The 24,333-nt window shown below is 41.1% G+C and overlaps 1 protein-coding gene across 1 annotated transcript; it reads left to right on the top strand.

The window, feature by feature from the left end:
- The first annotated feature begins 16,152 nt into the window (after positions 1 to 16,152).
- Positions 16,153 to 21,578, top strand: LOC124187843 (retrovirus-related Pol polyprotein from transposon TNT 1-94). The gene is made up of 5 exons (XM_046580032.1): positions 16,153 to 19,941; positions 20,389 to 20,479; positions 20,925 to 20,998; positions 21,048 to 21,276; positions 21,436 to 21,578. The coding sequence occupies exons 1-5, from the start codon at positions 16,153 to 16,155 to the stop codon at positions 21,576 to 21,578; spliced, it is 4,326 nt and encodes a 1,441-aa protein (XP_046435988.1).
- The last annotated feature ends 2,755 nt before the right edge of the window (positions 21,579 to 24,333 follow it).

Here is a 24,333-nt window from a genome sequence, read left to right as displayed (position 1 = left end):
AGATAGAATCGAAGAAACAGAGTATTGAAGACCTTGAAGTGAAACTCAAAGTAGCACAGAAAGAGCAAGACATGAAGAAACAAAGCGCTGACGCTCTGTTATCAGCAGCAAATAAACGATTACAAGTAGCGCTTAAAAACCAGGATTTACAAGCAGCCCAATTGGCACAAGGTTTGATTGAGGGTGCCGAAAAATTACGAGAACAAGAGAGAACTCAAGAAAATGTTGCATCCCGATTGGCTAAGCAAGTAAAAAAAGAAAGAGTGGACTGCTATCAGATTTATTTGCCAAGAAACAAAAAATAACCAAAGATATTTAAATCGACTGATCACAGCATATGCTCAAGTTCGGTTAAACGAAGACTAACTATATGGTAATAATAGAATTAGAAGACTAGGATTAAATATATTAAAAAAATGTTTTTCTGGTCAAGTACGAATAGTACCTAATACTTTCGTCATTATAAAATATTCTAACGTACTATTTTATATTTCTTTATCAATGTTCACGTCCAATTAATAAATGTGATGAGTAATGTTATTTTTAAGTATATTAAGTAAAAGTAATATGATTTCGTGTTATGTTACGTTGGAAACTAAATGTGCAATGTAGATATATTTGATACACACTGTGATGAAAAATAAATAAATTTCATAAAATTATCGAAAATTCTTGCATATTTTTCACACGTTATTGAGATTATGATCTATAACCAGTGAAAAGATGTGATTCTGTTAGGCATTTAAGGCCACTTTTTTCCTAATCCTGTGCCACTTTTCTCCTGATTTCATGCCACTATTGCAACTAATTTGAGGTCCACCAGGTAGTGGAAGCCCTGATATATGTATAATAGATTACCGTTTGGATTATGTTCGGCTCCGGAAGTATTTTATAAAGTATTTTCTGAAATATTTAAAGGTATAGATGGTGTTGATATTATAATAAGAGCAGAAACAGAGGAAGAACATGATAAAATTTTAGAAAAAGTATGTGAGAGAGCTCAAGAACGCGGTGTTAAATTTAACTTAAGAAAATGTCAATTTAAGCAAAAGCAAGTTGAATATTTAGGACATATATTATCTGAAGAAGGTGTTAGAGTAGACACTGAGAAAGTAAGAGCTATTGTTGAAATGAAAGAGCCTTGTGATAAAAAAGAGTTAATGAGAGTTTTAGGTATGATTAATTATGTTTCAAAATTTATACCTAATGTATCAGATATAACAGCAAGCCTTAGAATGTTAACAAAAAAAGAAATACCGTTTGTATGGGGTAAAACACAACAAATTGCTTTTGAAACCTTAAAGAAAAAACTTTGTGAACCACCAGTTTTAGCATATTTTGATGTAAATGAGCCAATAACACTAAGTGTAGATGCTTCAAAACAAGGCTTAGGCGCAGTACTTTTACAAAAGAATAAACCAGTAGCGTACGGTTCACGAGCACTCACAGAAACTGAGCAGAACTATAGTCAAATAGAGAAAGAAGCTCTAGCAATATGGCATGGCTGTATAAAATTTCATCAATATTTGTGTGCTCAACAATTTACAGTAGAAACGGATCATAAACCGTTAGTATCTATTATTAATAAACCGCTAAACAAATGTCCAGCGCGTTTACAACGTATTATGTTAAGTCTACAGCCATATGATTTTAAATTAGTTTATAAGGCTGGTAAAGAGTTGTTAGTGGCTGATCACTTGAGTAGGTCATATTTAGATGAAAGTGAAGAATCAAGTCAAATTGATATAGAAGCTCACGTAGTTATGATAAATAGTAGTTATAATATAACAGATATGAAGTTAACAGAAATAAAAGAGAAAACAAAGAGTGATGTTGAGTTAATTGAAGTAATTAAATGCATAAAAAAAAGGTTGGCCAAATAACAAAAATGAAGTAAGCGAAAAAGCAAAATCGTTTTTCACATATAGAGATGAATTAAGTGTGTATAATGGAATTGTTTATAAGACTAACAAAATTGTAATTCCATCAAAAATGCAGAGTGAAATGTTAGAAAAAATACATTATGCACACTTAGGTATAGAGAAATGTAAAATGCTAGCGAGAAAAACATTATTTTGGCTAATGATGTCTAAACAAATAGAAGACTTAATACAAAATTGCGGCGTATGTAAGAGATATCAAAATAATAATGCAAAAGAGCCAATGATAAACAAAACTGTACCAAAGCTTCCATGGCAATCAGTGGCTGTTGATATTTTTCATTTAGATGACAAACGATATTTACTAGTGGTTGATATGTACAGTAAGTTTGTAGAAATTGAGATGTTAAAAGATATGTATGCGGAAACGACAATTAATATGTTAAAAGTAATATTCGCACGTCATGGAATACCTGAAGATATGTATTCGGACTCAGGTATTCAATTTACAGCACTGAAATGTAAAGAATTATGTAAGAGTTGGGGTATTAACCATAAAGTAACTAGTCCACAACACCATCAGGCTAATGGGCTAGCAGAAAGACATTCAAACTGTAAAAAGAATATTAAAAAAAGTCAAAGAAGACGGTAGAGATCCTTGTATAGCGTTAATGCAAATGAGAAATACTCCAATAAATAATGAAGGCCAAACACCTGCGGAACTATTGTATAACAGAAAAGTACGTAATTTTATACCAGAAGGAGAAAAAAGAAAAATAATTGACAAAGTTAATGAAAAAAGACATAAAAAATTAATTGCGAAACAAGCTAAACAAAAATTGTATTATGACAAAGGTTCTAAAAGTTTAAATCGATTAAAAGAGGGTGAAATTGTTAAAATAAGAGATGAAAACAAAAAGACACCTAACGAAAGTGCGATAGTTTTAGGACCTTCAGATGGAGAAAGATCATACATGATTAAAAAAAAGAATGGAGAAATGATGAGAAGGAATCGAAGAATGCTTATTCATGGCGGTAAATTCAATGAAGATAATAATAACTATGATAGTATAGAAGTAAATAGTGAAAACGGGTGTAATGAGCATTCTTTGAATCTGTCTCAACAAAATAATAATAGTTTAAGCGTGCAAGAGAGTTCATTGATCAATAATCAAAACCAAAGTAATGATAAATTAAGCCAAACTAGATCAGGACGCACGGTAAAAAGACCAGCGTACTTAAACGATTACCAAACATAATAATTATCAATCTTGTCTATTTTAAAAGAGGAAGGATGTTGTATGTATGTTGAATGGTGTTGTATGTATGTTGAATGGTGTTGTATGTATGTTGAATGGTTAGTACAACACGTACAGTATGAGCCTTAGAGGGCGCACACACACTGACTGGGGAAGAATGGCTTCAGCCCTTGTAGCTTATTGACGCATCAACATTATCCTATCATTTATTATTAATAAATCTTACTTTTATTTACATAGTCTTGTTCATTTATTTATAAAGAACCTAAACATAACAGAAGGAGAAACAACAAGAATAACTAAGCTAAAGGGCTCAGAAAATTGGTCGTGTTGGAAATTCCAAACTTCAGTAATACAGAGCACAAGGTAGTTTAAATGTGGTCAACGGTATTGAAGAAAAGCCACCAGTCTGTGCGGCAGATGCACAGGCCACCGCCGCACAGATACAGGCATTGGCCACGTGGACTAAGAAGGACAATATCGCAAAGAAGATAATAGCTACAGCTGTGGAGGACAGTCAGCTGCTGCATATAATAAATTGTGACACTGCCAAAGAAATCTGGACAAAACTACACCATGTGTACGAGCAGAAGTCAGACATCGGGATACATCTTCTTCAGCAAAAATGGTACAAGGTGACGAAAGAGTCCGCAGACAGCATGGCGACCCACATTGCTAAAATAGAGGATCTAGCCCATAAGATCCGGACTCCAGGTGAGAATATTTCCGATTCAATGGTAATAACCAAAATTCTCATCACCCTCCCGTCAAGTTACAGTCATTTCATTACGGCCTGGGAATCGACGAGTCAGGAACAGCGAACGCTGGGCATCCTCACGGAGAGGCTGCTAGCAGAAGAAACAAGAAAGAAAGGATCGGAAGAAGAAAATGAAGCACTAGCAGCGTTCAAGTAATGGAAAAAGAATGACAAGAAGAAAAAGAGTGGCGAGCAATCGTCGCAAAAGAACAAGCCGGGTAACTGTTACATATGTAAAAAGCCTGGTCACTGGAAAACCGACTGCCCAAGATACAGGGCAGATTATAAGAAAAACTAAACAAAAGGAGAAGCTTTGGTAATGGAGATCGCAGCCCTATGCGAAGATGATCTCCAAAAAGAAGAAGGATGGTATCTCGACTCGGGGGCGACGGAGCACATGTCTAACCAAAAGGATTGGTCTGTCGGTTATGAAACACTACAAGAACCTATACCGATCAAGATAGGTAATGGTGAGAGAATTTATGCTGTTGGCAAAGGTAATATAAACGTACTTGCTTATGTTAATAATGTCTGGAAGGTGAAGCATCTCGCCGAAGTGCTTCATGTACCAAAATTAAAGTACAACCTTTTCTCTACTGGAGAAGCGCTCGATAAAGATATGCAGTTAGTTGCAGATTCCAAGGGATGCCGCTTCATACGCAGGGGAATTGTTGAAGCAATGGGAGTACGCAAGAATAAATTATGCCAAATGCAATTCAAGCTGCAAAGACCATCGAAGGAAAACAAACGAGCAGAGCCGTGTGCAGCTTGCATGGCCGAGCAAAGCAACATTCACACCTGGCATGAAAGATTGGCTCATCAAAACGTAACCCACGTCAAGAACTACCTAAAGAAGCAAGGAATAGAGGTCAAAGCGGAGAAGAATTTCTTCTGTGAAGGGTGCGTATATAGCAAATCACACAGACTTCCTTTCCCGAAGACAAACCGCACAGAAATGAAGACGTCAGCTCCCGGAGAACTGGTTCACACTGACTTATGTGGCCCTATGCAGGTATCGTCAATCCAAGGATCACGTTACCTCTTGCTCTTTAAGGACGATTATTCTCGCTACAGGTCAGTTTATTTCATTGAACAAAAGAGCGACGTCGAGAAACGCTTTAAAGACTTCATCAAGCTAGCGGAAAATGACATTAATAGGAAAATTAAAGCCATCCGCACAGATAACGGTCTAGAGTTCATTAATCAGCAGATGGAAGAAATCACAAGAAGACATGGGATCCGTCATCAAAGAACCGTAGTTTACACTCCGGAGCAAAACGGTAGTGCTGAAATGGAAAACAGGAGTATCATGGAATCAACAAGGGTGATGCTGCATGCCAGAGAATTACCGAAAATTCTGTGGGCGGAAGCAGCTGACACGGCAGTCTTCATACTGAATCGCACAGGAAATAGCAAAATTCGTGGCAAAGCACCGTATGAACTTTGGTTCGGCAAGAAACCGAAGCTCGAAAAATTGATCGCTTTTGGAGTGGAAGCATACGCACATGTGCCCAAACAAAAAAGGAAGAAACTTGACCATAAAGCAAGAAAAGGACTTTTTGTTGGTTATGGTGAAAACGTCAAAGGATACAAAATCTGGTTCGCCTCAGAAAACAAGGTCGAATACAGCAGAGATGTAAAATTCAAAGAAGACGTGAAAGAAAAACTACCAATGGATCCTTCCGACCAAAATCACGAAATAACTTACCTCCAGCAATCATCAGAGGAAGAAGAGGAACAAGAAGAAGTGGAAGAAGAGGAACAAGAATAAGAGGAAGAAGAGGAACAAGAAGAAGAAGAAGAAGAAGAACAAGAACAAGAACAAGAAGAAGAAAAAGATGACGAGGACAACTCAGAAGACAAGGTCTTTGAAGTACCAATGGAAAGACCCTTACAACAACAACGAGACCAGTTACGACCTCATTCATTAAGAGACAGAACACAAATAAGGAAACCCAGTAGATACGATGACTATGTCAAGGACGAGGATAGCAACCTTATGGCGGAAAGCCAAGAGCCTAGAAGCTTTGAAGAAGCAATCACGAGTAAGGACGCAACGAAGTGGAAACAAGCCATGGACGAAGAAATAACCTCGCTTGCGAGGAACGTAACGTGGTCGCTAACACAACCTCCGAACCGACAAAAGGCGATAGAAAATCGCTGGGTCTACAAGATAAAAAGATCACCGAATGGAGAAATAGTAAGATACAAAGCCAGACTGGTGGCCAAGGGATATTCCCAAAAATATGGAGTTGACTATAACGAGACGTTCAGCCCGGTTGTCAAATTCGACTCGATACGAATGATACTGGCGCTGGCTGCGTCAGAAGGATTGAAGCTACAACAGTTCGACATCAAGACAGCATTTATAAACGGAAAGTTACAAGAAAGCATCTACATGACACACGTTGGAGATAATTTGTTTTTACCGCGCGCGATCTCAGCGCCTTTCTCAGCTCCTCTAGCACCCCCTTGCTTTCCCTTGGTCCTGCGCCTTTCTTTTTCCCCCTATATCATCCTTTTTGTAATCAAAACGCATCTTTATGTTCTCTAAATAAATCTGTCTCTTTCTCGTATATCCGAAGTGCAATCTATTTGTATCTGTGAAAAACCCAACAGGTTATGGGCCCAGGCAAATAGTACGAGAAAGAGGTTAGTGAAAACAGTTTAGTGACAAGCGTGAAGAGCACGATTCTCAAAACAAAAAAAAAAACGCGAACATTGAGGTTATCTCCCCGCCTCGTGCAACAGTGGAAAATATAACAGCGACAATGGAGAGCGAATTATCGAGAATCACGAAGCTAAAGAACATCGAGAACTGGGGCATCTGGAAATTCAACATCAGAGTCCTTCTCGACGCGCAAGAAGCGTTGAACGTCACGTTGGGTACGGATGAAAAACCGGGAATTCTTGCAGCATGCACAAGCGAGGCCGAACGGACTGCGCGAGCGAAAAGCGTGGAGAAATGGGAGAAATCGGACGCAGCGGCACAGAATATAATCGTAACGACCATCGGAGAGCAGCCAACGCTTCACATAATGAACTGCACGTCGGCTGCGGAAATGTGGCTCAAACTCACGTCGATCTACGAGCAGAAATCGGAAGCGAGCGTACACATGCTGCAGCAAAGTTGGTAGAACGCGACGAAGAAATCATCCGACGACGTAGCGACACACATCGCCAAACTCGAGGACATCGCACACAGGCTGAAACTCATGGGCGAGGTAATATCAGACTCCATGGTTATAACTAAAGTCCTCATGACTTTGCCCGCCAGCTATCGACACTTCGTCAGTGCGTGGGAGTCTGCGGCAGCGGGAGAACGAACCCTCGAAAATTTAAAAGCGCGCCTCACGACGGAGGAATCGAGGCACTCGTCGCAAGAAAACAAGAATGGAAACGCACTCTCGACTGACGCGCAGCGAGGAAATCCGAGGCGAGGAAGAGGCGGTCGAGGAGGTCGAGGAGGTCGAGGCGGTCGAGGCGGAGCGTCGAAAGGACCCTCGACGAACGGTAAGTGTTTCGTGTGCGGCGAGGCTGGGCATTTTGCGAGAGATTGCCGTCAGCGAAAGGGAGGCGACGGCCACGAAGGATCAGCGAGTCGCGACACCTCCTCGGGAAAGAAACTGCACGGCGAAAGTCTGGTAAGCGAAGCTTTTTCTTCTGAAATTCAACAACCAGTGCGAGACGCAGGCTGGTTCCTTGACTCTGGAGCTAGCGATCATATGTCCAACCGAAAGGATTGGTACACGACCTACGAAGCCTTCGACTCGCCCACGCCAGTTCGCATAGGCGACGGAGGGTGCATCGAAGCACACGGCAAAGGCAGCATCAACGTTAGTATGTTCGACGGCAAAGATTGGAATGAAAACCACCTTGTCGAAGTGCTGTACGTGCCCAAGCTGAAATATAATCTGTTTTCAGTCGGAGCAGCCTTAGATAAAGGTCTCGAGATGCAGTCGACGAACGCCGCCTGCGAGCTGACGAAAAACGGTCGCACCATCGCAACCGGAGTTCGACAAGGAAAAATGTACGTAATGCAGTTCGATATCGCCGAGCCGAAGTCGTCGAGATGGAGACGCGACCCGCCGCAAGCGTTTGCGACCGCGACGGACACACTGAAGAACTGGCACGAAAAGCTGGCGCACCAAAACTTCAGACACGTGAGACAAATTCTCCAAAAGTTCCAGATACCGATAAACGAGAAGAAAAATCCATTCTGCGAGGCATGCAGCGTCGGAAAAATGCACCGTCTTCCCTTTCCGGTGAGCGACTCGAGAACGAAGGAAATCGGCGAGCTCGTACACGCGGATCTCTGCGGGCCTATGCCGACGAGATCGCTCGGTAGCTCGCGATACTATCTGCTATTGAAGGATGACTACTCGCACTTCCGCACCCTGTACTTCATCGAGAGCAAAGCCGAGACAACGGAATGCGTGGAAAATTTCCTCAAGAAGAGCGAGAAACAATTTCCGAACGGAGTACGAGTGCTTCGTACCGATAATGGACTCGAGTTCATCAACAGCGAAATGAAGCGGCTCACCAACAGACTCGGCGTGAGACACCAGCGCACGGTAGCATACACGCCAGAGCAAAACGGGTCAGCCGAGAGGGATAACCGCACGCTGAAAGAGGCGGGCCGCACGTTGGTGCTCGTCGGTGGATTTAAAGCCGAGTTTTGGGCCGAAGCGATCAACACGGCGTGTGAAACCTTCAACCGAACGGGAACGAGCAGCATCAAGAGAATCACGTCATCGGAGCTCTGGTTTCAGCGAAACGCGGACCTAAAAGATTTGCACATTTTCGGCGAGGAGGTTTTCGCCCACATCCCGAAAGAAAAACGAAAAACTTTGAAAAACGAAAGGATACCGCGTATGGTTCCCGGACAAGGGAAAGGTCGAGACGGTGAGAGACGTCGTTTTCTCGGGAAGATTCGAGCAAACCGTCGCCGCGAGCGAACGCGACGACGAGGAGGTTTGGCTCGGAGAGGAACGAACTCTGAGCGAGCACGAAGATTCGGACACCGAGATCGAGCCGGAAGAGAACGTAGAAGAGCCGGCGGGAGCTCGGCAGCGAGAAGTCGAAGAAGAGCTAGCGCAGGACGCACCGGCCGTCGTCGAAGAGCCCGAAGCAGCCGCGGAAGAAGCCGCGGGTAACAACGAGGAAGCTCGTCCGGCGATCGAAGCATACGGACTCCGAGACAGAGGAGCTCTGAGACTTCCTGAACGATATCGCGATATCATGAATCTTCTGTTCTTAGCAGAGAGCCAGGAGCCCCTCTCGTACCGAGAAGCTGTACAAAGTGACCGGTCCAAGCAGTGGAAGCGAGCGATGGATGAGGAGTTCGAGTCTCTCACGAAGAACCGCGTCTGGGAACTCGTCAACGCGCCGGCTAACGCAAGGATAATCGACTGCAAGTGGACGTACAAAATGAAGCGAGACACAAACGTGAACGTCAAGCGACACAAGGCGAGACTGGTGGCCCCGAGGATTTCGACAGATCGAGGGCATCGACTATCACGAGACGCACAGCCCAGTCGTTCGTTTCGACTCAATTCGCGCCATCCTCGCCGTCGCCGCGTTCGAGAGCATGCAGATAAAACAATTCGACGTTAAAACCGCTTTTCTATACGGAGATATCGACGAGACCGTCTACATGCGGCAGCCGGAGGGGTACGACGACGCGACGGGGAAAATCTGCAAGTTGAAACGAAGCCTGTACGGACTGAAGCAGCGTCCAGGTGTTGGAACCGCCGGTTCACCAACTTTCTGAAGAAGTTCAACTTGAAAGCCACGGACGCCGACGCGTGCGTGTTCGTAAGCCAGAATAAAAAGGAAACGCTGATTCTGGCAATATACATCGACGATGGATTGATCGTCGCGAAGGAGCGATCTCTAATCGACAAGCTTCTCGCCGAGCTCGAGACGGAGTTCGAAATCACGCACAACGAGGCAAATCTTTTCCTGGGGATTCACATCGAACGAGAGACCGATGGATCCATCTTTCTACACCAGGAGACGTACGCAAGACGAGTCCTGGAACGATTCCGAGTAGAAGAGGCTAATCCGGTGAGCATCCCGGCCGATCCAAACCTAGAATTGTCCTCGCTCGTGTCAGCGGGAGACACGCACGACACGACCACGGCGCCGTATCGCGAGGCAGTCGGGAGTCTCATGTACCTGTCGATTGCCACGAGGCCCGATATAACATTCACAGTGAATCGGGCGAGCAGATTCCTGGAGAATCCGTCAACGGTGCACTGGAAGGCCGTCAAAAGAATCCTAAAATACCTCAAAGGCATGATAAATCACGGACTTCACTTCAAGCGCAACCAAACGAAAGAGCTGCTTGCATACAGCGACTCTGACTACGCGGGAGATCTCCAGACTCGACGTTCGACTACCGGATATGCTCTGATCTTTGCTTCGGGAATCGTATCCTGGAACACGCAGAGACAGCAGGCCGTATCAACCTCGACCACCGACGCCGAATACATGGCTGCCTGTCAGGCGGCGAAGGAGATAGTCTGGATGAAGAGGCTTGTCAAGGAGCTTCTGAACGTGGAGGACGTTCCGACGAAGCTGCTCCTCGACAGCCAAAGTGCGATAAGCCTCATTAAAAACCCAGTGTTCCACAAAAGGGTCAAGCATGTCGACGTACGATTTCACTACGTCCGAGAGCGATTCGCCGAAAAAGACTTCGCTTTGGAGTATACTGCCTCGAAGGTACAACACGCCGACATCTTCACGAAACCGCTGCCGCGGCAGCTGTACGAATACCACCGAGAAGCCCTCGGGATCCAGACGAAGGATCATCTCCGGCAAAGAAGCCAAGAAGATCTAACGCTCAAACTGTAAAACAAAAGCGGGAGTGTTGGAGATAATTTGTTTTTACCGCGCGCGATCTCAGCGCCTCTCTCAGCTCCTCTAGCACCTCCTTGCTTTCCCTTGGTCCTGCGCCTTTCTTTTTCCCCCTATATCATCCTTTTTGTAATCAAAACGCATCTTTATGTTCTCTAAATAAATCTGTCTCTTTCTCGTATATCCGAAGTGCAATCTATTTGTATCTGTGAAAAACCCAACAACACAACCTCAAGGCTACAAAGACGAGACGGGGCGAGTTTGCAAGCTAGAACGAAGTCTCTATGGGTTGAAACAGTCATCGAGATGTTGGCATGAAAGATTCACAAGCTTCTTGAAGAAACATAACCTGAAACCGAGCGAGTCTGACCCGTGTGTATTCACGAGTGAACGAGACGAGACCCTAATACTTGCCATATATATCGATGACGGACTGATAGCAGCACCTAACCCCGAATCCGTCGACAGACTGTTGATATCCTTAACCCTTTGAGTGCCGGGAGCCGATATATCGGCTCCTGCTACACTCGCGAGAAGTGCCAGAGCCGATATATCGGCCCGCGCCTCGTAGCGCTTTACTATTCGCATTGCGGGAGAACTCTATCTCAAAATAAATTTGTAATACGTTATAAATGATCTAATTTCACTATGAGAGAATTAAGAAAAATAGTTTTTCGTTTTAACTCTTTGTGGACGAAGACCTTTTTCTATCGCTTGGAGGTACCGAAGTCTAACATAAACACCGATGGTCGCCACTCAGGTGATATTCGATCTGCGGCGTAAATCGCTGTGGATTTGGACCCTTATCGGTACTTGTCGACAGTGTTTTGTATAACAAAATAACATCGCATTCCCGCAGCGAAACGTAGGATCAGTTAGTTTCTCCACGATCGTTGATGTGAACAGTATATTTCGTCCCATTTACAGTTTGAAAGCGTGTTTTGTGTTATTACCGTTGTTTTTCGCTTGTGTCAAACATTGTTGCTTTTGAGGAAAATTTTACCATCAACCGTTTTATAAAAAAACCCGTCATGGATGACGCGGAAATAGTCCGAATGATTGACCAGTTGAATCTAGCACATAGTGACGAGGAAGAAATCGTGGCACCAAGAAGTCGGCATCCACGTAAGATCTACAGTGATAGTGAAGCGAGCGATGATAGCGAATCAGAATTAGAGGGAAACGATACCGAGGAAGAGCTGAGAGATTTCCGTGAAGTTACCGTGGCCAACGACAGCGAATATAATCCTCGCCCACAATTTATGGAGATTGCTGGGCCTAAACATATGCCAGCAAGAAATTCCATGCCGAGAGCGTATTTTGATCTTTTTTTTACGGAAGAATTTTTGAGCTTATTGAGAAATGAGACGAATCGATATGCCAGGCAGTTCCTCAATAGAATCAATGTTCCCTCAGGATCCAGAACAACAGAGTAGAAGGCAACCACAGTTTCAGAAGTAAGGGCTTTTATTGCTGTGCTCTTGGAAATGGGTATAACACGTAGACCGACACTTTTCAGTTATTGGTCAACAAACCACAGACAAATCCCATGGTTTGGCCAAATGTTCAGTCGCAACAGATTTCAATTAGTTTGTAGGTTTTTCCACGTAGTAGACAATGAAAAATTACCAGCACGTGATAATCCAGAATATGACCCTACAGCGAAATTTCAACCAGTCGTTATCCATGCAAACAATAAGTTCAAATTTCATTATTCGCCTAACCAACATCTGAGTATTGACGAATCATTAGTCGGCTCGAAGTGTAGAACGTCGTTGATTCAATATCTGCCAAATAAAAAGCATCACAGGTGGGGTATCAAGTTTTGGATGTTGACTGATGCAGTTACCCATTACTGCTTATCGTTCTTCTGCTATAGAGGAGCTAGGGATCAAACCGATAAAGAAGAAATAAAGAAGAATGGTCTTGGCCACGTCGTGATTCATAAATTATTGAATATGGGCAATTATTTTATGAAAGGCTATCACGTGGTAGCAGACAACTTTTTTACAAGCATTCCCTTAGCAAGAGCACTGTTTGAAAAAGGGACATATCTGACTGGCACAATCCGCAGCAACAGGAAATATATTCCATCATTTATGAAGACTAAATTGCAAGAGGGCGCATCTAAGTACGCCCGAAATAATGAAGTCTTACTATTAGCGTACCGGGAAAAAAAGTCGCAGAAGAAAAATGTTTTACTGATGTCCACATTTGAGAAGGCTCAGAACAAAACGACTACAATCAGGAAAAGGAATGCACAAATACAGGTCGAAAAACCAGCAATCGTAGCTGAATATAACAAACACATGGGAGGCGTAGACACGTCAGACATGATGCTATATTCATACTCAGATGAAAGAAGAGCCATCAAATATTGGAAAAAAGTAGTTTTCTCCATTTTCTCCCGAATGGTGTTGAATGCCTACATATTATATCGGCACAATACAGACGGCAAAACCAAAACAAGACTGGAATTCATTACTGATGTTATCCAGTCGATAACCACTGAATGGTTGGCACTAAAGAGGATAGCACACGACACACCATTAGCGGAAACTTCAACAAATGTGCCCCGCATAGGTGTACGGAAACTGCCTGAAAAACTGGAAAGGGTTTGCGTGGTGTGCAGCAGAAAGGATGGTGGCCCAAAGAGAAAATCACGCACAGTTTGCAATAAGTGCAACAAAGGATTGCATGGAGTGTGCATTAGTAGCCACGAATGCTAAATAAATTATTTGTGTGAGTTGCAATAACAAAATTTTACACATTTGCAATATATATATAAATATTTATGACAACATAATTTTGTTTCAGCAATGTTATATTACCGATAACAATTACATATTTCGAAAGAGATAATCCGCCTGGCGCCTACCGTGTACCTTCAAGTTATGTTTTATTTTTGTTATGTAATATTGTTTATCTTGTTACAAAATATATTGGAAATACAAAGTATATGCTTCATTATAATTGACCCATACAAAATTGTGGTGAAAAGATGGCTGTTTGTATGTGCAAACACGTTTTGTACGAGAGAACTCAACTTTTACTTCATTTATAAACATATATACCTTTGTTTTTTCTATAATTCTCAAATGAGTACAAAAAAACTAGTGTCATTGTTTCGTTCTGTATTTCATCTATAATACGCAGCTTTTTGAATCATGTAAATATCGTTTCTCGTTTGGTTTTTATAAGCATTTTCCCGAACCCTTGTAAAATTGTGAAATTCGGCCGGTTTTTCTCGCATAGGCACCTCCATTTCGCCCGGCACTAAAAGGGTTAAGAAGAGAATTCGAGGTAACAATGAGCATATTAAGTTTGTTTTTAGGCTTACAGATAGACGTAAAAGGGGACGGGTCCATAAACTTGCATCAGGCTGGATATGCAAAGAAGGTGATTGAGAGGTTCAACATGGGCAACGTCAACCCAGTGGCAATACCAGTAGACAAGCACCAGGAACTATGTGTTTCGGCTCATAGAGAGGACCACCAATCCGTTGATCAAGCGTTATACAGAGAAGCAGTCGGGAGCCTCATGTACTTAGCGATGGGCACCCGCCCAGACATAGCGTTTGCCCTCGGTACCGTGAGTCAACATTTACAGAATCCAGATAAAATTCATTGGAATGCAGTTAAACGAATATTGAAATATCTCAAGGGAACTATTAGTTATGGATTAATATTTGAGAAAGGTACAAATTTAAGACTGATAGGTTATAGTGATGCGGATTACGCAGGCGATGTACAAACTAGAAGGTCAACAACTGGCTATACCTTTATGTTAGACTCTAGCACAATTGCTTGGAATTCACAAAGACAGAGAGTAGTAGCATTCTCCACAACGGAAGCGGAGTATATAGTGGCAGCTCAGGCAATAAAGGAACTGATCTGGCTAGAAAGGTTGTACAAGGAGATAGTGGGAGAACGCCAAAGAAAACCAATATTACACATGGACAACCAAAGTGCAATTAAATTGTTAAGAAATTCAGAATTTTACAAGCGCACTAAACATATCGATATAAGGTACCATTTTGCCAGAGAAAAAGTACAGGTAGGACTATTTCAATTGGAATATGTTCCGACGTTGGACCAGTACGCTTATATACTAACAAAACCACTTCCACGTGATAGATTCATATATTTAAGAAATAAGTTAAGTATCCAACTTGTACAAGAACAAAAAACTAACAATAATTAGCAAGTAACGAATTTTTATTGAGTGAGAGTGTTGAAGATATTATATGTACAATAAAAGATTCGAATAATACCGCCAAAAAGGGAACCTAGAACTAAGAAGGTTGGCGCCTCTGTCGGCACCCCCGCCTTCAACTTACGTATACGTACAACAGTTATAAGCAAGTTCTTCGGATCATATAAAAAGACTCTTATGTTAATCAATAAATATCGGCTCAATCAACAATCATATATTAATTAACCCGATAATAACAACAGAAACGAGGCAGTGGGCGCTCGGACACGGTCGCGAGCGAAGCAGTTATAACCACGTGATCTTTGAATCATTTTTTGTTTGTTCAATTTAATAAAATCATTTGCTCATCTCGATTAATTTGATCTTCACGATCATTAGTCCCTTCTCTCCCGGTCCCCACATATATTTTGTATGTTTCTTTACCCGCTTCCTGCTTTCTCCACTCGTATAGCCACGACAACTATACTCAACAATTGGTTCAACACTCAAGACTCTTATCACACAGTTTAAAATAACACCACTATTCATATCAGAAACTAAAGTGGGAATCTATACAATCCCCTGGAAACACATTGTTAATGTATTCAGAATAAAATTCATCGCCGACCCCGTAAAAATTCTAGTTTGCACGAACAAAATTATCTTACCACCTCACACGGAACAATTGGCTATTATCGAAGAAGCTCATACTTCAGGAATAGGTGGTACACCGGGACAGGGAGTAAGGGTGGACCAGACACATAAATACGCCCGCGCATAACCGCATACTCCATGCTTACGCATTCCCCCTACGCTTAACGACAAAAAGGAGAAAAATTTTAAGCTTACGCTTCCCCCACTCCATGAAGACACATATCCAACCACCACAATTCCCCGCTAAAAGCTGTTGAAATGGAGAACATCTAACTAGTTATGACTAACTAGGTTAGACCTAGTGACTTTTGTATTGGGCCGTTGGCTCTCCCTATAAATATATCTTCTCCTCCGTACTCGCTAAAACTCAACGTGTGTGCTGATTAATCTCTCCGTTCACAATACTATCCCGCTCATAATTAATTCCGACACAGAGCACAAATCCCAACAGGTTATGGGCCCAGTGCAGAGTATATTAGTTGTGATAGAGTGAAAGCAGAAAGTGAAAGAGAATAATCTAAGATAACCTAATTTCCACGCGTCCAAGATGGCGTCAGCAAGCTTCGGTGCATCGATAGAAAAGTTGTCGGGACGCGACAATTATAACACATGGCAGTTCGCGGTTCAGACATATCTGCAACACGAAGAATTATGGGAATGTGTAACAGGTGAAGAGACTGATGCAAAGAAAATTATGAAAGCAAAGTCAAAAATCATTCTGATGATCGAACCTGTAAACTACGTACATATTCAAAACGCGACGACAGCCAAAGAAGTGTGGGATAAATTGAAAGCGGCATTCGAGGACTCTGGACTGACAAGAAGAGTAGGATTACTACGGACACTAGTAACGTGTCGTCTTGAAAACTGTGAAACCGTGGAAGAATACGTGAATCAAGTAGTCAGTACTGCTCACAAATTGACTGGCATTGGATTCGAGATTAGTGATGAGTGGATTGGCACGTTTTTATTAGCGGGTCTACCGGATGAATATAAACCAATGATCATGGGCATAGAAAGCTCCGGCACCAGGATCACAGGAGATGCTATCAAAACAAAACTATTGCAAGATGTGAAATCAACCAACTCGACCACTGAAAGTGCCTTCTACAGTAAGAATTTCAAAAAAAAAAATACTCAAAAGAAGGGATCGCGCTGTTTCGGGTGTAATCGATATGGGCACAAATCCACTGAGTGCCCTCAAAAGAATGACAAGCAAGTCGAAAACAAGAAAACAGAAGGTAAACAAGTGGATAACAAATCGAAGAAATCACAAGTTGGCCTATGCGCTGGATTTTCAACTGGCAAAGCTAACCCCGAGGATTGGTTTGTCGATTCAGGTGCGTCCATGCACATGACTATGCGAGGAGATTGGTTTAAGAGCACAGGCGACTCGCAGATTAAGGAAATCGTCGTAGCAAATGACTCTAAACTGCAAGTAACTGAAAAAGGTAATGTTGAAGTTCAATTAAGCCTGAACGGAGATGTTGAAACAATAGAGATCAAAGAAGTTCTACATGTACCGAACCTGTCTACTAACTTATTGTCTGTAAGTCGAATCGTACAGAAAGGCTATCAGGTGGAGTTCGACGCAAGGGGCTGTCGAATACTTGACGGAGCGGACTTAGTAGCAACTGCAACGTTGGTGGACAACATGTACAAGCTGGATGTACATAAAAGCCTTGGTCTAATGGCTTCTGTCAGCGGAGACAACGATCTGTGGCATCGAAGGCTGGGTCATATCAACTTCAATGATCTTAACAAAATGAAAAATGGTTTTGTTACAGGAGTTGATTTCAATAACAACAAAGACAACCGCACCTGCATCACATGTTTAAAAGGTAAACAAAGCAAACTACCTTTTACAGACTCTGAAACACGTGCGACACAAATATTGGAGTTGGTACATTCGGATTTATGTGGGCCTATGGAAACTGAATCGTTCGCTGGAGCCAAATACTTTCTCACGTTGATCGACGATTTTTCACGTAGGCTCTACGTATATTTCCTAAAAAGCAAGACTCAGGTAGCACAAACATTCGCAAACTTTGAAAATCTTGTTGAAAATCAAACTGGAAAAAGGATAAAAACTTTAAGAACTGATAATGGTAAAGAGTATTGTAACAATGAGCTACTTAGCTTATTGCAGAAGGCTGGAATCCAACACCAAACCACAAACCCTTACACTCCGGAACAGAATGGGGTAGCAGAGAGAAAGAATCGGACCATAGTAGAGAGGGCGAGATGCATGATATTCGACGCTGGATTGGAAACTCAGTTCTGGGCTGAAGCAGTTTCAACGGCAGCATATATCATCAATCGATCGCCAACCAGGGGACTACAGGATCTACGAAAAACTCCGGAAGAGGTATGGTCAGGAAACAAACTTAATCTAAAACATTTGAGAATCTTTGGTTGTAAGGCTATGGTACATGTACCTAAACAAAAACGTCGTAAGTGGGATGCTAAGTCAGAAGAGCTGATCTTTGTTGGTTACTGTGAGGGAACTAAGGGTTATCGATTCATTCGACCGAACTCTAACAAACTTGTAAAAAGTCGAAACGTCACCTTCATAGAAAACCCAACACCAACCCGCACAATGACGTTCACTGAAAATCAAACTACTCCATTACCACTTATGCTTGAGTCTTCAGATCAAGAGGACAGAGAAGAAGAGAGTGAAGCTGATGAAGTGGGGACTGAGTTTGATTATGAATCAGCATCTGCATCGGAAGATCCTAGAACAGAAGATTCTACTACAGAAGATTTTGCAACGGAAGACTCTACAACAGACGAACCTACGGCAGAAAACTTGCTCTCAATAGAAACTACACGATCAGATATCGGTGGGGATTTGAAGAGACCACAACGACAGCGAAAGCCACCAAAAATGGATGACTACGTACTATACCTGTCACAAGCAAATGAAGCAATTGATCCCTTGACAGTAGAAGAAGCTCTGAATGGGCATGAAGGTCAACACTGGAAAAGGGCCATGCAAGAAGAATATCAGTCTTTGATTGAAAACGACACCTGGGAACTTACAGATTTACCTCCGAATAGAAAACCTATTAATAGTAAATGGGTGTTCAAAACCAAAACAGATGACAAAGGCAATGTTCTACGACACAAGGCCCGTCTAGTGATCAAAGGATGTGCTCAAAAAAGGGGTATAGACTACGAAGAAACCTTCGCACCTGTCGTCAGGTATAGCTCAATAAGATATCTGATGGCTCTGGCAGCGAAACATGATTTGGAAATGGAACAAATGGATGCTGTAACCGCGTTTTTACAAGGGGATCTTCATGAGGAAGTTTATATGGTACCGCCAAAGGAATTTTACACCGGGGATAAAGTATGGCGCTTAAAAAAGGCCATATACGGCTTAAAGCAAGCAAGTCGGCAATGGAACATCAAATTGGACACAGAATTGAAGAAAGCCGGATTACAACAATCCAAAGTAGACCCGTGTATATATCATAAAACATTGGACGAAAAAATGCTGTTTTTGGCAGTATACGTCGATGATCTGTTAATTTTTACAAATGACCAAGTCACCAAGGAAAATTTGAAGAATAAATTGAAGAAATGTTTCAAGATGAAGGAAATGGGAGAAGCACATCATTGTGTTGGACTGCGAATCACACGTGATCGACAAGCAGGTAAAATTTACCTGGATCAAGAAAAATATATCAAGGAAACTCTGGCAAAGTTTAACATGGCTGACTGCAAACCTGCAGTGACACCAACTGACCCAAATCAAAAACTGACAAAGGATATGTCACCGAAGAATAATGAAGAAATTGAGGAAATGAGCCGAATACCGTATCAAGAAGCAATAGGAAGCATCCTGTACGTCGCTCAAGGAACGAGGCCAGATTTATCCTATGCAATCAACACGGTGAGCAAATTTAACAATAATCCAGGAAAAGCTCACTGGTCTGCCGTTAAAAGGATTTTACGTTACTTGAAAGGAACCTCAAAGATGAGATTAGAATTCTCATTTAAAGCAAACACAGACTTGATTGGATATTGTGACGCTGATTGGGCTAGCGATACCGACGAAAGACGCTCCTGCACTGGGTACGTGTTTATACTACAAGGAGCTGCAATATCCTGGAATTGCAAGCGACAACATACCGTCGCTCTGTCCACTACTGAAGCGGAGTATATGGCACTCAGCTCAGCAACACAGGAAGCGATGTGGCTAAAGCAATTTGAAGAAGAACTTTGGCCAAATAATCAAATCAAAGCAATCACAATTTATTGTGACAATAAAAGTGCAATTAACTTAGCTCAGACAGATGGATATCATGCTAGATCAAAACATATAGATGTTAGGCATCATTTCGTCCGTCAAAAGTTATCTCAAAAATATATAAAAGTAGATCACGTTGGCACTGAAAAAATGACAGCAAACATTTTAACAAAACAATTGTTTAGTAGTAAGCAAAATTTTTGTAATTGTCAAATGGGTCTCAAGTAAAAGTATATGTTCTAGTGGGGATGTTGAAATGGAGAACATCTAACTAGTTATGACTAACTAGGTTAGACCTAGTAACTTTTGTATTGGGCCGTTGGCTCTCCCTATAAATATATCTTCTCCTCCGTACTCGCTAAAACTCAACGTGTGTGCTGATTAATCTCTCCGTTTACAATACTATCCCGCTCATAATTAATTCCGACACAGAGCACAAATCCCAACAAAAGCCACCCGCTCACAATTAATAATCCTCATCAGCATTACGATTCAAACTACTACATCAACATTTCAATTTTGCAGATGAATCTCTTGGTAAACCAGGAAAAATTGGTCATGCTATTCACCGATAGATTTCAGCCAGATATGCGAACTTCAGAAATAAAACGAGCTGGTAATATTATTGTCGTAAAATGCAATAGAATCATGCCAGATTGGGTAAAGAGCGTGACCCGTCAGTTGTTATGGAACGACGATTTGCCACCAAGAATCTAATTATAGCGTATATACCGACTACATCGTTAGCGATATATACACCACCGTCAATCATTTCGATTACGGGAATCACCCGAATAGCATAATAATAATCAAAGACGTAGATGTCGACATATTTTCAATATGTTTTGATGATCAAAATTACAAGGTCAAGCAACACTTGGTGATCGACAATCTGGCAATCGAGATTCCTAATAACGATAATGATGAACTAATAAACTAAAATCTTCACAAGACCCATTGTCGGGTACATTATCAACCAATTCCATTATCACAAGGAATTTGCTGAACTCATAACCTTACCGAATTATTAATACTGACGCCAACACGTTGTAACATTACAGGGCTAAAGATGTACGTTATCGACATACAAGGACTTAGAGGGAAAAATAACGCCTTTCTGATTAAAGAAATCACCGTGAGAAGGTGCTGCGGAACCGCAGTACATCACCTTATCCTCATTACAGAGACAAACGGGACTAACTTCCGCGAAAATCCGAAGGACTAATCACTGGCTGACAGAGTACCTTCACAGCCTTTCCTGGGAAGCAGGATCAAACACTCGCGCTCAATTAGAGGAATTAGTAAGCTCACTGGACGCCGGGGAAACTGTATACGTTAAAGGCAAGGAGAAGGAGACCATACTGTGTGAATATTTCAACAAGATAATCAATCTAGAAGATTACGGATGCCCAGGTATATCGGACATAAAAAACTACGGAATCCCGTGCGATGAACATTCAAAATTGAACCCGGGCTTCAACTGCTCATATCAGAATACCGCAGCAATTATGTATTGGCTGAAAACAAAGTTCTGTGGACTGGTGCCTTGTAACCGATGGTAATCCAACCCAGACACCACTTTAAAAATACCTGTGACTGAGAACCCGGCAAAACAAGATCGAGCGTTCACCGCAAGAAAAGGGCTAGACGTCGTAGAACAAATAGTCGAAGCAATCAGGGAAATTAATTGCAATATCAAGGAAGACGAAGCCTAAAACGAGAACCACCCATCGCACAGAACACTGATAAAACATAGTGTCATCAAAATATCCTAACCTTTTCCCTAATCGCACATCCCCACCAGAGCAAAAGACAATTCTATCGAACAGCAGAATGTTCATTAATTACAGTCGATTTTCTTTTACGACCACAGGAGATCGAGATGAATCTCCAGCTAGCAATACTTTTGAGAATGTAATTTCATAATACTATATATATGCATACTATGTACTATGTATTACTATAGAGCCCAGTATGCGCAGTAGAGGTAAGGCGCATACAGCGCGTATTAGTATTAGTGAGATCGAGAATCGATGAGAGAGTCTGTACTGCTGCTGCTCCTTCTTGTTCGTCGTCGACTCTCATGACACAATGTAGTCTTTATTAAATGAGTTTACCGTCAAAGTTATTGACTAATTAAATTGTTCTTTATAAATAATAAATAAAAGAGAGTATTTATTTATTGAATCGATCCACAAAATCTAACATAGTAGCAGAGCGTGGTTATAAAAGTAAAATAAAGTGAAAATTTCCGTTTACCGTCATATAAACGTGGCTGATGCAAGCACATGGCGAGCCCAGTGGAGAAAAATTAGAGGCGCTGGAAAATCCAGAAGCATCCGATGAAAATAAGATACAAGAAGCAAAGTTGAGATTAAAATTATTAAAGAAATTTGTCAAAGTCGCACGGAAGGTAATATTTTTGAAAAATTCGATATACGAAGAGAGTGACGACAAAATGACCGACGACGTGAAGATTTTTATTCCTACATTTGATGGCCAAGATTAAGATATGTGGAAAAGAAGAATTGAAGTATATTTGGAAATGAAAGAATGCGACAGCGTGATCAAGGGAGAAAATCCTGGAGGCACAGGTGAGGCAGCCTGGAAAAAATTGGAAAAAAGGCCATGAATTATATATTCAGCTCTATTTCAAATAAGCAGTTGAAATTTGTTGTTGATGAGCCCACACCGAAGAAGGTAATTGAACGATTTGATAAAATGTATTTAAGAGAGTCCACTGCTCTACAAATTTGTATTAGAAATCAATTAGAGACTTTGAAACTTAATCAGTTTACCGAGTGTACAGACTTTTTCAATCAGTTTGAAAAATTAACAATTGAATTGAAAAATTCAGGGGCAACCCTTGTGAAAAAGAAAAGTTAAATTATATGATTAGAAGCTTGGCTAGTGAAATGAGCCATGTGGGGGACATTATTGACGCATTAAAACCAGAAGATCAGACTGTAGACTTTGTGAAAAATAAAATAATTATGCATGAAAGGCAGAATAATAACAATGTGAAGAAAACCAATTCAAATGCATTCAAAGTTGAACGGAAAAATGAATTAATATGCTATGGATGTGGCCAAGCTGGTCATTATAAATCGGAATGCAGAACGTCGTCCTCAGGGAGAGGACGAGGACAACAGCGAGGAGGCGGAAATCGTCAAAATTGGCAACATGGTCGATTTACCCAACCCAGCTGGAATCCACCGGCTGTATCAGGTCAAAGAGGAGTTCACCGAGGGACGCAACGAGGAGGTCAAAGAGGAGGCCGAGGAAGGTACCACAACGACAGCTACGAGCAACGAGAGTCAAATTCATTTTATGTAGAAGTAGGCGACCCGATTAAAAAAGATTTTATAGAATTGTATGCGGTTATATATGGATCATATACAATTAGATACAATTGATGTTTAATTGGATAAAATTTATGCATAATTATATAGAATCATATACAATTGGATATAACAATGCAATTAATTTCTATACAAATGTATATATTTGTATACAATTATATACAATTATATATAATTGTATATAATTATATATAATCTATACAATTGCATTATGGAAATGTATACAAATGAGTATATTTGTATACAATTATTTATAATTGTATGTAATTATATATAATCTCTACAATTGCATTATGGAATTGTATACAAATGTATATATTTGTATACAATTATACATAATTATATAAAATCTGTACGAACACATTATGGAATTGTATACAATTATATATAATAGTATATCTCTCTATCTAATAAAAAAGTTTCAAACAAATGAACGTAGAAAAAGATTATAATAACAATAGTAAAAAAATATTATAATAACAATAGTAAAAAAAGATTATAATAACACAATAGTAAAAAAAGATTATAATAACAATAGTATACGCATGAAGTTGGCGGTGGGGTGAGATCACGAAAACAAAACAAAAAGCATCTAGCAAACCCTTTGACAGCTGTCATCGGCTGTTTATGACAGTCTTTGACAAATATCTTTATAGGTATCTGTTTCTGACGCGCAAAAAATGAACATGCAAACGAAAATTATCAAGATGATTCCCGACGGGAATTGTCTTTTTCGCGCGTTGACGTATCGTGTATACGGCACTCAGGATCGACACGCAGAGGTGAGACTGAGTATCGTTTCAAATATAGTGGATAATTGGTCTACATTTGCGGGTTTTATTACAGGTAATGAGTCAAACGGTGCTGTGATTAGGTCACCTGGTGATTACAAATCACATATGTATAAAAATGCAATATACGCAGCTGCGGACATTTTTAAGATATGTTTAATCGTGTATCGCGAAGAACAAATTCATCCACACCGGATCGGATCACGAAATGGAACACAATTCTCGCTACTCTTCACCGGCGACGGAGACAGTGGACACTTTGATGTCTTGCAGAACCAAAATAAAATTCAGATAGTGAGTAATAAGTACGAAAAGTA

Source organism: Neodiprion fabricii, chromosome 1 (assembly GCF_021155785.1).
Source record: "Neodiprion fabricii isolate iyNeoFabr1 chromosome 1, iyNeoFabr1.1, whole genome shotgun sequence".
NCBI lineage: Eukaryota > Metazoa > Arthropoda > Insecta > Hymenoptera > Diprionidae > Neodiprion > Neodiprion fabricii.
The sequence above is the reverse complement of the archived record's forward strand: the minus strand, read 5'-3'. Positions and strand labels throughout refer to the sequence as shown.